Raw genomic sequence first — 16,943 nt, forward strand, 5'->3', positions numbered from 1 at the left:
TATGTCAAAATCAGTGTTTGTATAACTGATACAAATGCAATTAGAATTAATGTAATTGATCAATATAATTTCTCAAAACGTTAAATGATCACACATCATCTCAATGATTGTGACTGATAAAATTTAGTATGTTACCCCCAATCCTGAAACCCTGATCTAGAGTCTATCCTCAGCGCTTAGGTGGCTCAAGATATTTAAGTGCTACTGTATAAGAGGGTGAAAACGGGAAGTGCAGCAGTTACTACAAACACAGTCAAACAACTCCAGATTCAGAAAGAGAAACTTACACAATGGATGCATACGCAAAGACAAAAATCTTCTACATTTCCATTGGGGTTTGGCTCATTTTAGGTGAGTATTTAATGTTGTGCTGAGTTTATTTTTTAATGGATCATGTTTATAATGCCACATTTTATGCTAAGCTGTTTGTGTTGCTTTTATTGTGTTTTATGTGAAGAATAAAGAAATTAAGAAGTGAATCATTGTTAATTCGGGACATAATAATGGTTTGCATTTTGTTTGTTAAGGTGTTGTAAGCTACAGCGGTTGGTCAAAACATGTATTAACTATTCTGACTGGAGGATCTGTCACCATCCCATGTCATTATGACAAGAAATGCACACAGCAGAAGAAATACTGGTTCTCAGAGATTGATGAATCTAATACATACACAAATAAAACAGAGGAGAATCTGTCAGTAATTGATCATCCTGATCAGAGTCTCTTTACTGTGACTATGAGAAACCTGCAGGACAAACACAATGGGCATTATTATTGTGTTGTGGAGACTGGAGAACAATCACCGATAAATATAATATATGAGACGCAGCTCAAGATTCAATCTGGTAAGACATTTTGCAATTGTTTTAATCGAATTCTAATGTCAAATTCTTTGACCTTACACATGTGTATTTTATAATAACAAATAAATGGTGTGTGTGTGTCTGTTCAGCTCCTGATGTGTCTGTGGTGAGCAGCAATGTATCTGGACATGAAGGTGGTGATATCAGTGTTAAGTGTCTCTACAGTTCTGGATATCAGAATAAACTCAAACAGTGGTGCAGATATAAAGATCAGAGCTGTTACACAGTGGGGAGGAATGACACATCCCAGAATTCATCAGTCCAGATCAGTGATGATGATGGGGGAAGATCCTTCACTGTGCTGATGACTGGACTGAGACTGACTGATTCTGGCTGGTACTTCTGCTCTGCTGGAGAGGCACTGAGTCCTGTTCATCTCACTGTAACTGAGGCAGAACCAGACAAAGAGAAAGACACGTCAGTATTCAAACATTTCTCATTGCTGTCTCTCCTCTCAGAATTATTCTGTATTTGTCTGCATTTTGTTGTCATGCACTATTTCATTAATTTATTTTGCCTTTACTCTCTAACTGCCTTTGATTTTTCTTCTCTGTGTGTTTTTTTTTAATTTTTTATATCTTTGCAGAAGTAAATCAGGACATCACGAGAATAATAATAATAATACAACTGAAGTCACCGGCAATCCACAAAAGTACTACATCTGTATTGTTTAAAAAAAAAAAATCTTAAACTTCTGCAATTATTAGGCTGAAATACATTCATTAAATAATACATTAACAGAGATAAATTAAGTTCTGGTGAATGTTTATTTCAGATATGACTCATTCTCTGGTGCCTTTTATGCAGCTGAATTAGTCGCATATAATTTTTGGAGCTCTTTGAATGAAAAGATTTTGAAATGTTTCTTTATTTCCCACAGTAATAAACTCCTAAATGTGTGGCTTAAAGTTTCAGCTGCGCTTCTGCTGTTATTGATTCTGTTCATTGTTTTCACCTGGAGATTGAGACGGAGACCCAGTCAGTTTGATCTCCTTTTTTATTTGTTTGAATATTCATTTAATTTCATGCAATTTTATAATTTATAGCAACAGCACTCAACAATTCTGTTAATGTCATATATTATTGTTTCTTCTTTTTAAAAAAAAAAAAAAAAAAAAGAAGAAGAAGAGCAAGATGAACAGCAAATCAGAGAGAGAAACGGCAGCAGAACCATTGACACAGTAAGTCCTTTAACCCCTTAACCTGTTAACTGTCACTGGCCCACCGGTGGGCTCACTTGTCATTACATGATTTAAACAGTAATATCTTAGTCTGAACCTAAAGTAATCTTGACAAACTTTAAATTGTTTGAAAGCTTAAAGACTCTAGTTTTCAAATTTGGTGGCTAATTTTTCCAATATTTTACAGAGCAACTGTAATTTATTAATTTGCAAGAAGAGTACTCATCAGAGTCAGAGAGCGAGTTCTGACCTTTATTTTGAAATAGTGATGCACATATGAAATCATGAAAAATCAGTAAAAACTCATGTCAAACTTCATGTCAAGTGTTCAAAAGATAACATCCATTCTATTTTTGAAGAAAAAAAGGTCTAAAAGTGTTATGACTATAAAGAAAAAAACAATAGATTCCTTATTTTTGATGCAGCGTGAACTGTAACATAGGTCTAAGGTTCTCGTCGAATGTCTCGTGTTTTTTAAAGATTAAATTGAAATCAGATACTGCCATACTGGCCTTAATACTTCTGAATGTGATGTCTACTTCATAATAATTGAGAAAAGTATGGAAAAACATGTTTCAGATCACTCAAACCATATATGGAAATGGAGGCGCCCTTAAATGGTTACTAATTAGGTTTGATGGTCATCCAGTGGAAAATCTTGGTACTACGCCCAAACAAAATCTCACTGAAAGCTCATTTTTTGAGATATCAACCTCAAATTTGGAACACAACTTGTTCAGATTTTTTGTTTTAATTTTCTCAGAGTTTTAGAGTAAAACATGCTTTGTAAAATATATATTTTAAATAAAATATGAATATTTTAATCTTTTTTTTTTTTACTTTTAAGTTAATTTCATAAACTTAAACTTCCATAACGTTTTTGTAATATAATTTTTATAACGTATATCTACAATAATCTGCCAAGTGTCTTCTTTACAAAGAGACCAACCTTAAGTCTGTGCTCCAAAGCATTCACAATTTTTAACAATTTAAGTTGGAAATGTCATTTTCAGGTCTATGCTCAAAAAGTGGTACCGACAGTTACTTTATGAGACTTTTGGTTATGAAGATGTATGTATAACAATATCAATGTTCAATTGATTAGATTCATTTTTCAGAACAGTTTCTAACATCTCTAACAAAGTGTAAGTGCAATTTCAGATTTTCTGTTTTATGGGACTTCAGAGTTCTATAATAATTAATAATTAATTAATAATTGGATCAGTTTGCATGTGATGGCTCACACTATGAAAGAATGTTTAAAGGTTGTGAAGACTATGACAATTTCACCGAGAATCAAGCAAGCAAATAGTTTAGTTTAGTTATTCTGCAAAATGTAGTAAGTATTTGCTCTTTTGTACATGTGCCAAAACGTGTGCAGAGATTGTTCAGATATGTGGGGAAAAAAAAAATCATATTCAAGAATCAGACCAAAGCAAATGAGAAATATACAACACTCCCTTTGTCTCCCTCTTCTGGTTAACACAGAGGGTAGGAAATGCTAAGATCCACTTATGGTGCTTTTCCACTGCGTGGTACGACTCGGCTCGGCACGGCTCAGTACGGCACGGCACGGCACGGCTCGGTTTGCGTTTCCACTGCAGTTCAGTACCGCTGTAGAGTGGGCGGGATTATTCACATGTCGTTATAGTTGCGCCGCCTCTATTGCTGCGACTCCTGAAAAACGTTTTCATTCCGCGTCGCCCCAACATGCTCTCGCTGGATCCGCTCCTCTGCTATCAACGAGAGGAACGTCTGTACTTCCTCAACAGACAACGAAACAGCCACTTTTTGGTTGTTAAAAAAGGTGCGCTCGTTCAAAACAGTTGCGTTCGATCCTTCGCTGGCTGTGCTGATTTAAATCTAGCGGTTCTGTTGTGTTTTGGCGCTTTTCCACTGCATGGTACGGCATGGTACGGCTCGGTACGGTTCACTTTTGGGGGGTTTTCCACTGGGTACAGTACCTGGTACCTGGTACTTTTTTTAGTACCACTTCGGTTGGGGTTCCAAGCGAACCGTACTGTTACCAAAAGGTAGATATGTGGGGGCATGTTAGAACGAGCCGTTTTAGGGGGGCGTGGCAGAGGCTTAACTTTGATAAAGTATATCTCTTTGGTTTTGAGACTTTAGTCTTTGCAACTTCAGGGATCTTATCTATGCACAATCAGCTTGTAACCCTCCAAAGAGAAAGGAAAACTTGAAATCGCATCATATGACCCCTTTAAATCAGCACAGCCAGCGAAGGATCGTGTTTTGAACGAGTGCACCTTTTTTAACAACCAAAAAGTTTTGTTGTCTGTTGCGGAAGAACAGACGTTCCTCTCGTTGATAGCAGAGGAGCGGATCCAGCGAGAGCTTGATGGGGCGCAACTATAATATTTTTAGGAGTCGTGGTAGTAGAGGTGGCGCAACTATAACAACATGTGAATAATCCCGCCCACTCTAAAGCGGTACTGAACTGCAGTGGAAACGCAAACCGTGCCGAGCCGAACCGTGCCGTGCCGTACTGAGCCGTGCCGAGCCGAGTCGTACCACGCAGTGGAAAAGGGCCAGTTCAGTGACGCAGGTAGTGACGATTCTCTCCGGCCAATCCGTGATCAGCAGAGTTTACACGTCACGTTTTGGTGACGGTACGGTTCACTTGGAACCTCAACCGAGGTGGTACTAAAAAAAGTACCAGGTACCAGGTACTGTACCCAGTGGAAAACCCCCCAAAAGTGAACCGTACTGAGCCGTGCCGTACCATGCAGTGGAAAAGCACCATTAGAGAGGTGTCATCATATTTTAGAGCAAAATATTTTTTTTCTCCTTACTTCTCATAGTACCCATGGAACTTGTATTAAATGAGTCATATGTTAATTTCTTGATATTTTTTTCTGTATTGTTTTGTGTGTGAAATTCAGATCTACTCTAAACCTGAATACCCTGTGATATACAGCACTATAAATGATGAAAACCCTAATGTAAGTAGACCAGACATGCACTGATATAATGAAATATCAGACATGAATATATCCTGCATATTTACAATCTTTTTCTCCACAGGATGCCAACAAGGACATAACCACCTACAGTACTATTGATAATGTTTCTGGGAGTGAAGCAGTAGGTTTTACAGAAATATTGACATTTCATATCATGTGTTTATGGTACTGCTGGCAATTAATTTGAAATGATCTCACTCTTCCACAGGCCTCCAGCAGTTGGAACAATATACTGCACTGTGGCTCCACAACAACAGCAAGAGTGAGAAGAACACAGGAACAGACCCTTCTGACCAAGAGAAACAAAATCAGCAACAGAGAAATGTTATCACACCACAATTTTTTTGGGCAGATTTTTGGCTTATTTAACAAATACACAAATCCACTGAATCCACTCATGCAGCTGACTTTTTCCTCTTGATTTTCATTTGCACATTGGTTGTGAACTGTTTAGCAAATATTTTATTTTGAATTGATGTGAGGGTCAAAAATTGAAAGGATTCTTGTAAATGAGGTTCATAGTTCATAACTAGCTTACTTGCTGTTTTACATATTAAAAGACCTCTCCTGAGAAAATGGGATTCATTTTAAAAGTATGTAGCCTAGTTATAATTTCTATTTAAGTGTCTCTGTTTCATTTCTTCACCGTTAAAGAAAAAACACTTTCAGCGTATTTGCAGAATATTTTGCTTGTGTCTGGGTTTATGTTAATAAAAAAAAGCTAGCTGAAATGTAATAAACGTATTTTGCAGTTGTGAAAAAAATCCATTGACTTTGTCTCAATGTACTTTAGTTGTTTTTTAAACATGACCACTTTTGAACAGTGTCAATAGAGCGGGGTGTTTCTGGTCTGCCCGTACAGTATAAACGTATTGCACACTGCACTCTGCTGCTGATTTCCGCACGATTAACATTGTAAATAGAGCGGAAGTCAGTGAGACTCGAATGTTGAAGTGTTGCTTTGGACTTAATCACTCAGTGTTTTGTGGTTGATTGTTTGGTTGACTGTGCACTTTATCACATTTTTTTTTAAAGTTTAATGCAAGTTTAGCACGCTACAGGAACCAATGCAGCCACAAGACATTTAGAACTGTACTTAAAGTTGAAAGTAGTTGCATAACTAAATGTATGCAAAATATATTTTTTGAAAACATTTACACGATAAATTAACAGTCACTAAGCTTCTTAGTAAGGCCTGTTTCGTGCATTTTTATGATAGGCCTACCTCACATTATTTTAGGAAGTGTTGTTTCTAAAGTTTTACTGTAAGCTCGTGGGTGACAAACAGCATCTGACTACAGTTTCCATTACATCAGGAGTACAAGAATGGTTCATTTTTTATTATTCTCAGAGGCATTTTTCATAATCTCAGCTTCTGTCTTTTACTCATGTCCGTAAAATAGTGTTCTCTGATTCTCATTGGTGTTTTAGTGTTTGCTGCAGGTAAGAAAGAAAATATACCCTCAAAACTAGGTTTTATATTTGTGTTTATAAACCACCTTGTTCTTCTGAATTCATGTGTAGCAGCTGTTGTTTCTTTGCATATTTTGCATTTACATTACATTACATTTAGTCATTTAGCAGTATTTTAAAATACAAAAACTTAAAATTATCAATCTAAACGAGCTTAAAATTTATAATGGGGTGAACAAGACATTTATTGTAGAAATAACTTAAATTTATTAGTATAAACTCCTTAAAATATTGTGTTACACCAGCTAATAAATTTGAGCAAAACCGTTCACTGGGATACTCAAACATTTAAGCATTGCCAACTATAGATTTTTAGGTAACATTGCTTAAAATTCCATGCGAAATGTACTTAAGAAGAGGGATGCAAAAACGATGCACTATATTTTTAAGTAAATCTAGCATATTATTTTTTTCAGTGTGAACTCAAAATACTGGTGTGAAGGGTATTGGTTTTCTTGCCGAATCACAGCCCGTGCAAATGCTACAGGGAAATGGACAATAACTGATTCATTATTATTATTATTGTTGTTGGTATTATTATTATTATATATTGAAATGTGGTTTTATAATTCAGTAGAAATATCAAATATTTCAAAGTTCAATAACTAAAAGTTTTTGCTGTGTGTGTTCAGCTCCTGATGTGTCTGTGGTGAGCAGCAGTGTATCTGGACATGAAGGTGGTGATATCAGTGTTAAGTGTCTCTACAGTTCTGGATATCAGATTAAACTCAAACAGTGGTGCAGATATAAAGATCAGAGCTGTTACACAGTGGGGAGGACTGACACATCCCAGAATTCATCAGTCCAGATCAGTGATGATGATGATGGGGGAAGATCCTTCACTGTGCTGATGACTGGACTGAGACTGACTGATTCTGGCTGGTACTTCTGCTCTGCTGGAGAGACACTGAATCCTGTTCATCTCACTGTAACTGAGGCAGAACCAGGTACAAATGTTTCAATAAATCATAAATGTTTTGATATGACATATGAAATAAAACACAACTAAACTTACTTTTTTTTGTCCGCAGACACTGTCAGTGACAAAGTGTTAGTATTTAATCTGTTCTCTGTAAATGGCTTTCCTTTATAATCATCTTTGTGAAATTATTCTATATTTGTCTCTGGTTTATTTCATGACTAACAGTCATTTCCTCGTTGCTCTGGTGATATTCTTCCCTTTCTCCTCCTTTTTGTCTTTGCAGAAATGAAACAGTGATTCTCAAGAAACATAATAATGAAACGAAAGACGAGCCACAAAAGTGTGTATTGTTTAAAATAAAATAATTAACGCTTAATCTAATTTTAAAACCTTTGAAATACATTTAACAGAAGGGTTTTTCACGCTTTAAATATTTAATCATGAGTCATTAAACCCTGGATAAACTGAATCATGGGTTTTCCTTGTATGGTATTGTCGGTTGATTATAAAGGTATGGTTGTTTTAACTCCAACTGACGTGTTTTCTGTCAACATTCGATATTTTTTCTTCTCAAACGCTGAAACCACTGCTTATACAATTCAATTCTCTGTTTTATAATTTAGGGTAAAAAAAAAAAAACTTTGCTAAACATGCTTCTAAATGTGATATGTAGGCTACTTCTCCCGTGGTTAAAAGCTAGGTTTAGCCTGTAACAATGATAACCCGGGGTTTAATGTAGTGTGAAAAGCCCTAGAGTTTATTATGAATAAATAATTTTTATTAAGTTTCTTTTTTGGAGCTCTTTGAATATATGAGTTTAAAATGTTTCCTTATTCCCAACAGTAATGAACTCCTGAATGTGTGGCTTCCAGCTTTAGCAGCACTTCTGCTGTTATTGATTCTGGTCGGTGTTTTCACCTGGAGATTGAGACAGAGACCCAGTCAGTTTGAGCTGCACTACATTTCTATGTCATGCCCTGCTATTTTGACATTTATTTTGACAGCACAGATTCTATCTATATGCAGTTAAAGGGGTCAATTTCAAATTTTCCTTTCTCTTTGGACTGTTACAAGCTGTTCGTGCATAGATAAGATCCCTAAAGTTGCAAAGACTAAAGTCTCAAACCCAAAGAGATATTCTTTATAAAAGTTAAGACTTGTCCATGCCCTCCTAAAACGCCTCGTTTAAACACGCCCCCACATGTCTACGTCACGGTGTGGGAAGATTTGCATAACACCGCCCAAATGTTCATGCAAAGAAAGAAGGTGTAACTTTTATTCTCGCTGTAGTATTGTTGTTGCCGCCGCCACCATGTTGTGGAGACGCTGTGTGTTTCGTTGTGAAAGCGAAACTACTTTGTTTGGCCTTCCAAAAGAGGACGATATCTGCTTCGTCATGCCTAGAGCTGATCCGTGCTGGTTGCTGAGGAAATACATCAACTTCGCGCTGTGGATCGCCGGATCGGCTTTCACTGTGGACGAAGCAGAGTCCAGCCCGGGGTCGTCACATGTGGTTGCCGCAAGCCCGCTCCTTCGTCGAATCCGCCGGCCGCGCCGTTCTCAAGCCCGCCTGCTGCTCCTCACTCAAGCCTGCCGTGTGTGACACTGTGTGTTTCGTTGCGAAAGTGAAACTACTTTGTTTGGCCTTCCAAAAATGGACACGACTAGAAATCAGTGGTTAAGGTCTGTGCACAAAGGCTGTTTCTGTAAAGTGGGGCAGTTCCAACTTTGGAAGTACAGTCTGGCGCTTCTGACTCACAGACTGTAAGTACGTTTTTAATATTTAAAGAATTTGCCACTGACGATTCAAACGCGAGTTTTGAGCAGTGTAGAGTAGTGCTTGTAGTTTGTAATTTTTTCGATCACAAATGCAGACATTGTTTTATGTTTACGCGGCGCGATACGCAACGCAACGCTTAAAAAGACAGTATAAGTCATTATAATCAGTAATTATGTCCCCACTGGATGCAACAAATGCCTCGTTTGTAATGGGTTTTATTGGCGTTGTCTCATCGCGCCGGGACACGGCATCACAATATGGTAAGGGGCGTAACATTTCCGTCACACGCTGGAGGTATTCGGCCAATCACAACGCACTGGATAGCTGGCCAATCAGAGCACACCTCGCTTTTCAGACCGATGAGCTTTGTAAAAATCGACGCGTTTCAGAAAGGCGGGGCATAGAGGAGCAACAATAATGTACAGTATGTGGAAAATAATGTGTTTTTTGAACCTTAAACTGCATTACACCAAATACACAACATAGTGTTATTTTTAGCAACGTCATATGACCCCTTTCATGTCAGATATTACTGTTTCCTCTTTTTTAAAATGAAGAACAAGAGAAACATCAAATCAGAGGGAGAAACGGCAGCAGAGCCACTGACATGGTAAGTCCTTTATAAGAAGCAAGTTGTGAAAATGTTGGTATGATAATATAGGGTTCAACGGGGCTAAAGGCGCACCGGGGTAAAACGCACATTTGACTTATTAATTATAAATGCACATTTTTTCTTAAGGTGTGTCTTTAACCCCTATGTTATGTGCCCTGTCAGTTCATTTTTAGTATACAAGACTCTGTCTTCTTTGATAACACAGCCTTTTCATTCTAATCAATCTAGAGATTGTTTTAGAGTAAATATGAGAAAAGAAAAGCATTTTGTTGTTTTTGTCCAGCCTCCCTTCTCGTAGCTATTTTCATTGTGTTGACCAAGGAACAGGTAGTTCAGAAAGTGAGTCATAGCCTATGTTTATTCTTTCCACTTCATTTGTCGGACTGATTTAAAATGGTAACCAATGAGATAATAAGAATGATCTATTAAAAGAACCAGCTCATCAGAGGTATTTTATTTTTACACAGGCCTGTTGCATAGGAAATAACCCTTTGATGTGTGCTGTGTCATGTTAGAAATATAAATACAAAGTTATGACCAACAAACTGCTAATTGAATTTATTGGACTTATTTCATACAATATTTCTGACAAGAATGCAACGCTATTCACATACTTTACGCCACTCACATATTTCCAGGACATGTAGCCTACAGTCATTTTGGTTTCTTGATGTTACTGTTTTTATTGTTTTTTGTGTGATTGTATGAAATGCAGATCTACTCTAAACCTGAAGATCCTGTGATATACAGCACTATAAATGATGAAATCCCACATGTAAGTAGACCAGACATTAATATACCTATTTTGGGGTGACCATATGTTCTATTTTTCTTAGGCGTGTCCTGGGGTCCGTTCTTCGTACCTCGCTTAATACAGCTCAGATGATTTGAAAGATGCCAGATCTTTTAATTGTGATAACTGATCTCTGGCTAATTTGGTTCGTAAAACGAATTTGCAGATTTGATTAAAATATCTGGATTAAGTTGGCTGAGATTACTGTGCATTCTTGTGTTCTGCGAAAAGGGCAGATATGGTTGGATATATCAATACTTGAAAGCGCGATCAGCAATGCAGTGACTGGCTGGCGACAAGACAGCAACATCATAGAATTAAAAAAGACACCTGATGAAAAACTTGACAAATTTCTGGACCTTTATAAGGAAACGTGTACTGTTTTTATTTTATGTTTATTTATTTTTTACATGATTCCCAATTATTTATATTCATGATTTCTAGTATTCGTACAGGCTTGAAATTTTGATTTCAATGTTGTAATTAGCAATTCATTTAATTTTATCTTTGAAGCAGATTTTTGATACAGATTTGTTATCTGTATCTCCTGCATTCAAATCAAGCCACTCCCATAATAGCTGTCACCACTCAAATTAATGCACGACTCAGATTAAATGTATAGCATGTATGTAAGACTCCAAAACAATTATAAAGTAATTATTTCATCATGAATAAATCTTTCAATAAGTAAAACTGGCTGTGCCTATAGTAATATAGACTACACAACATTCTAATATTATTTTCAAATTAATTTTTAAATTATTATTATTTGAAGTTATTGTCCCTGGACCAGTAGGATACTCTTGTAATAAAGTATCGGTGGCTGCTACTTATTTCATGTAAACAGGATTAGATCGCATCTTTTTAAGTCTTAAAAAGATGCAATCAAATCCTGTTTACATGAAATAAGCCTGCTCCCGAGCTTTAAGCTTACAGACCTGTTGCTATGACAGCAACTCCAGGATGAGCTTCAAAGAACCAAACAATCCAAGATCATGCCAAATCATCAACAATCAAATCCAGCTAATTGAGTTAGCGATGTACGAAGAACGGACCCCTGGCTGGGATTACTAAATTGCCTAAAATGTCCAGGTTTTGGCTTTTTTTTCTTATTGATGTGCTCTCTACATTATTTGCTTTACTTTGATGGCTCTATAGATCCCGCCTTCTTGCATGCCACGTTTGGTTGTTAATGTACAATGCCTGCACCCCTTACCAAAAAGTAGTATACTTCAAGTTTATTTTAGTAAGTATACTTAAGTAAAGTTCAAGTATATTTTTAAGTATACTTTATGTAGTAAGTATACAAATATCAGTGTACTAGTAGTATACTTGTAAGTGTACTATTTCAATACTCCTTGGGACTAAATTGGCCCACTTTCTAGTATATAAAAGTATACTTTTAAGTATACTTTAAGTATAACAGTAGTAAACTTTGAGTACACAACTAGTTTACATCAAAATGTTTAGTTTGTACTGCAACTATACTAAAAGTGAACTTATAGGTATAGTATAGTTTACTAATTAAATACTTGTAGTAGCATTTTTAGTAGGCTACACTTTAAAGTATAGTCTTAGTAAACTACTAGTTTAGTAGTTTTATACTGCAAGTATACTCGTAAGTTTTCCCCAAAGCTTGACAGTCAGTATTACCTCTTCATTGGTCGACATTTTATTCCATAATGTTACATAGTTTTGATACCGTTTTATGTCTGATGATCGTGTTAGATTACATGTGGAAGCATCTGTTGTTTCGGTTTCTTCTTCACTTGTGTTTTTTGGAAATTCTGTACAGAAAATGTGTACTAGCGCCCCCTACAGTATAATAATGAAAACACGGATTCTAGGAACACAAGTATAGCTCAAATATATTTAGACTTTTTCTAAGTAGGCTATAAGTCAAGTATACTTAAATGTCATTTTAAGTATATTTCTGAGAAGTACATAAAGCCCATTTCTGAGAAGTACATAAAAAGTAGACTAAAAGTATACTTTCCTATTTTTAGTTTAAAAGAAGTATACTAATAGCACACTTGAATAAACTTCTTTTTCGTAAGGGACGCTATTGGTCAAACTACTTGTCTGTCATTACCATCAGCAAGTATGAAAACAATAGGAAAACAAAGCCACAACCCAGAAAGTTTAGGCAATTTAGAAATCCCATCCAGGACAAGTCTGGAAAAAGAAGACGTATGGTCACGCTGAATTATTATTATTTTTTTAATTACAATCCCTTTCTCTGCAGGATCCCAACAAGGACATAACCTACAGTACTATTGATAATGTTCCTGGGAGTGAAGTGATGAAGTCTTCAGCAGGTGGAGCAATATACAGCATAATATACAGCACCGTGGGTCCACACTGACAGCAACAGTGAGAACAACTCAAGAACACAGACCAAGAGAAACTAAATCAACAGGACTGTCATCACACCCTTTTTTATTTTCTTAAGTTTGTTTTAATTAATTTGCTCATGGAGTGTGAACCTAATATTTTATATTAAAACACCTAATATTATATTTTCAAAAGGACCTATATGAACAGATGTGAGGGTCAAGACTATTGAAATTTCAAAACATAATTGTAAATGAATGCACAGTTCATAACTAGCCTACCCGGGAAAATGGGATTGTTTCTTAGCAGTATGTAATTCTACATTTTGTTATATAGTCTGTTTAATTTCTTCACTGTAAAAATCTATTTTAGTTTACTTGCTTGTTTTCTGTTGCTTGCATTATTACAAACACAAGCATATATAAAATTAAATAAACATTTTTGCAGTTGTATGTGTGAACAAAAATAATAATTTGACTCCTTTCCCACAATGGACTTTCACTGATCTGACGGTCTGATGTGGTGAACGTGGTGAACAAGTGGAGCAGAAGTCAGTGTCATCATTTGAAGTGTTGCTTCTGTACTTGTATGTTTTTTTGGTTGTGGTTCAACTGTGTAGATTCTTTAATTTTTTGCTCAGAAGTTCCTCACGATCATTACAGGAAACTGTGCAGCCACAGCGCTTTTAAACTGTACTTGAAGAAACAGAATATATTTATGTATGTAGTATGCATGTTTTTATGTACTTGAATCTCACATATTTTTGAGAAAATATAAGACTGGGTTTTTTTTTTATCTCGGATATACTCAGATATAACGTTTCGATATTTCACTGCTATTAATTGTGTTATGAAATCCTTTGAGGTTTAACATATTTGAAAACATGGACAGTTTAAATTTTGTATATTCATCAGTTATTTTGTTAATCATATTTGCTTGTTCAAAATTATTTTATACCAATCCCCATGAACCCCTTACCTCAGTTGGAAAAATGATTGAACACAATAAGAAAGTGTAAGAAAGTGAAGTGAAAGTGACATGTGGCCAAGTATGGTGACCTATACTCGGAGTTAGTGCTCTGCATTTATCCCATCCAAAGTGCACACACACACCGTGAACACACACCCGGAGCAGTGGGCAGCCATTTTTGCTGCGGCGCCCGGGGAGCAGTTGGGGGTTCAGTGCCTTGCTCAAGGGCACCTCAGTCGTGGTATTGAAGGTGGGAGAGAGCGCTGTATATTCACTCCCCCCACCTACAATCCCTGCCGGTACGGGACTCGAACCCACAACCTTTGGGTTACGAGTCTGACTCTAACCATTAGGCCACGACTTCCCTAAAGGGGCTTAAACCATTGAGTGTGAGGTTGCTGACTCCAAACTGGCTACTTCGCTCACTTCCTAATGTTTTTGTGGTTTAAGGCGATATTTCTGCCCTTCCTCTGAAACAGGAAGAAATAGACACTGCAAGAAGTGACCAGATCCTCTCATGCTCATGCACTCCGCTATAGAAATGATTTCTAGATAATGACGCTTAGGATGTCATTTTCTCAAAGTTATTTTTACCTGTCCAGATTTTCTATCGTCATAAATAATAAGACAGCCAGATAGTTTTATCGTTTACTGTACTTTGTCATTCTTCTAGTTACTTAGGCCTACCAATAGCGGCTAGTGAATTAGAAGTCTCAAAATAAGATGGATACTTGTAATTCTGCTCTCAAGAATTATTTGGATGTTTTGTATTCTGTGAACCTCCTGAAAAGTTGATGAATACAGTTAAAGATGCTCTGAATCCAGTAAAACGCATTTAATGTTTGCATAGTTTAATAAAGGAAAACAAACTCGCTACTTAAGGAAAGTTATTTTAGTATAAAATGTGATTTTTACCTATAGTCTGTTCATTAGACTGAATAGGACCCGTAAATTATGTTGCACCTGGGCAAACTGAGTGCCAGGCACAGAGCCGGTCACAGTTAACAAAGCTTTGGCAATTTGACACTTTATTATAATGTGATGGCAAATATGCTTTCCAACTAATGAAAAAATATACAGGTGCATCTCAATAAATTAGAATGTCATGGAAAAGTTCATTTATTTCAGTAATTCAACTCAAATTCAGATCAGCAGTCTTCCCCATGATGGTGTAGCCTAGTGAACCAAACTGAGAGACCATTTTGAAGGCTCAGGAAACCTTTGCAGGTGTTTTGAGTTGATTAGCTGATTGGCATGTCACCATATTCTAATTTGTTGAGATAGTGAATTGGTGGGTTTTTCTTAAATGTGAGCCAAAATCATCACAATTAAAAGAACCAAAGACTTAAACTACTTCAGTCTGTGTGCATTGAATTTATTTAATACACGAGTTTCACAATTTGAGTTGAATTACTGAAATAAATGAACTTTTCCACGACATTCTAATTTATTGAGATGCACCTGTATCTCACACACACGTGTCCTGCAAAATCACATCTACTGTCCTGCAACAGAGCAATAACCTGGTGGTCAGTTTCCACATTTTCCCATTCATGAATGTTTCTTTATCGCTTTAATGTGTCAAAAACTTTAAGCAGCCTGGCCGATATACTGATATACATGATACAGCAAAATATATAACCTATCAACCACAGACAGGAATTCTGCTATTAAACAGGACGACTGTTTTTTATTGTTTTTTGGAAATTCTGCACCTCTGTGCATGCCTTTATTACATTACAATTCTATTTAAAATGATTATTAGCGAGTGACGAATGGTCTTATCATGGGAAATTTAAGTTCAGGACCACAAACAGTGACTGATATGGAGTCTGTACACAAGCCCTGTGTGCTTCTCAAATACACCTCCAACACGGCGGAGGACCAGCATCCTCATTGGCTTGATGAGGTGCCTGTTGGGGCTGCTGATGCTGAGATTAATGGAGGGAGAAAGGAGCCAGAGAAAGAGGAGAAAAAAGATGAAGAAGAGTTTCTGGAAGAAGCCCGCTCTCTGTTTGTGTCTGCAAAATACAACCTGGATCGGGCTGAGAAGAAGAACCGGCGTGAGACGGGATCATGTTGGAGATTTACCGATGCTACAATCACATAGAGATGTTATTATGAAGTATTGATTAATGGTTGATTTGATTTCACTGTCCCAAAACAATGCTGTCATTAGTGACAGTTTAAGGATCCTATGTGAAGTTAATTACAATGTTTTTGATCAGGTGATGATCTGTCTAGTCATAACCAAATTAGTTAATATGTTGGAGTTTTAACAAATTCGTTCACAATGTTTGGAGAAGTTTAGAAGCTCTTCTAAATGAAGAGCCACTCTTATATTTTACTTATTTATTTCATGATTCATAATATTATAGCACCAACTTCTGAAGTCTGTCCCGCTGCTGAGGAACAGCTGGAGCAGGACGTTCTGGACAAGTGTTAGAATAATAAATTTGGGAATTAGATGTTATTATAGATGATTAAATTCAATAGAAAATTGCATTTTATTCTAACTGCTTTTATTTATCTCATAATAGGTGACATCCAAAATGTTAATAATTGAAACAAAATAAGAGGGATCATGAAAATTGCATGTTATTTTTTATTTAGTACTGTCCTGGATAAGCTATTTCACATAACAGATGTTTACATATACTCCACAAGACAAAATAATAACTGAATTTATAAAAATGACCCCATTCAAAAGTTTACATACCCTTGAATCTTAATACTATGTGTCATTTCCTGGATGTTCCACGACTGTTTTTATATTTTGTGATAGTTGTTCATGAGTCCCTTGTTTGTCCTGAGCAGTTCAACTGCCTGCTGTTCTTCAGAAAAATCCTCCAGCTCCTGCAGATTCTTCAGTTTTCCAGCATCTTCTGCATATTTGAACCCTTTCCAGCAGTGACTGTATGATTTTGAGATCAATCTTTTCACACTGAGGAAAACTGAGGGACTTATACACAACTATTACAAAAGGTGAAAACATTTACTGATGCTCAAGAAGGCCACACAATGCATAAGA

General features: G+C 36.5%; 1 protein-coding gene across 3 annotated transcripts; it reads left to right on the top strand.

The window, feature by feature from the left end:
* Positions 1–219: 219 nt before the first annotated feature.
* LOC107655863 (CMRF35-like molecule 1) lies at positions 220–13,210 on the top strand. 3 transcript variants are annotated; one of them, XM_016443460.1, is made up of 9 exons: positions 220–351; positions 528–845; positions 953–1,280; positions 1,450–1,515; positions 1,744–1,841; positions 1,986–2,044; positions 4,936–5,007; positions 5,090–5,149; positions 5,235–5,331. In XM_016443460.1, the coding sequence occupies exons 1-9, from the start codon at positions 291–293 to the stop codon at positions 5,292–5,294; spliced, it is 1,122 nt and encodes a 373-aa protein (XP_016298946.1). In that variant the 5' UTR covers positions 220–290; the 3' UTR covers positions 5,295–5,331. The 3 variants fall into 3 exon arrangements, with proteins under 3 accessions (XP_016298946.1, XP_016298947.1, XP_016298948.1); XM_016443461.1 differs by having other exon boundaries at positions 1,989–2,044; XM_016443462.1 differs by lacking the exons at positions 953–1,280; positions 1,450–1,515; positions 1,744–1,841; ... (2 more) ...; positions 5,090–5,149; positions 5,235–5,331 and adding exons at positions 7,134–7,448; positions 7,533–7,551; positions 8,267–8,364; ... (1 more) ...; positions 10,532–10,591; positions 12,855–13,210.
* Positions 13,211–16,943: the final 3,733 nt, after the last annotated feature.

Source organism: Sinocyclocheilus anshuiensis, unplaced genomic scaffold, assembly GCF_001515605.1.
Source record: "Sinocyclocheilus anshuiensis isolate Anshui unplaced genomic scaffold, SAMN03320099.WGS_v1.1 scaffold1373, whole genome shotgun sequence".
NCBI classification, from domain to species: domain Eukaryota; kingdom Metazoa; phylum Chordata; class Actinopteri; order Cypriniformes; family Cyprinidae; genus Sinocyclocheilus; species Sinocyclocheilus anshuiensis.

Excerpts from the sequence above, each read along its gene's own strand:
- LOC107655863 (XM_016443460.1), top strand. The coding sequence starts at position 291 with ATGGATGCATACGCAAAGACAAAAATCTTCTACATTTCCATTGGGGTT. Across the intron at positions 846-952 it reads GCAGCTCAAGATTCAATCTG|CTCCTGATGTGTCTGTGGTG; the intron begins GTAAGACATTTT and ends GTGTCTGTTCAG. Across the intron at positions 1,516-1,743 it reads GTCACCGGCAATCCACAAAA|TAATAAACTCCTAAATGTGT; the intron begins GTACTACATCTG and ends TATTTCCCACAG.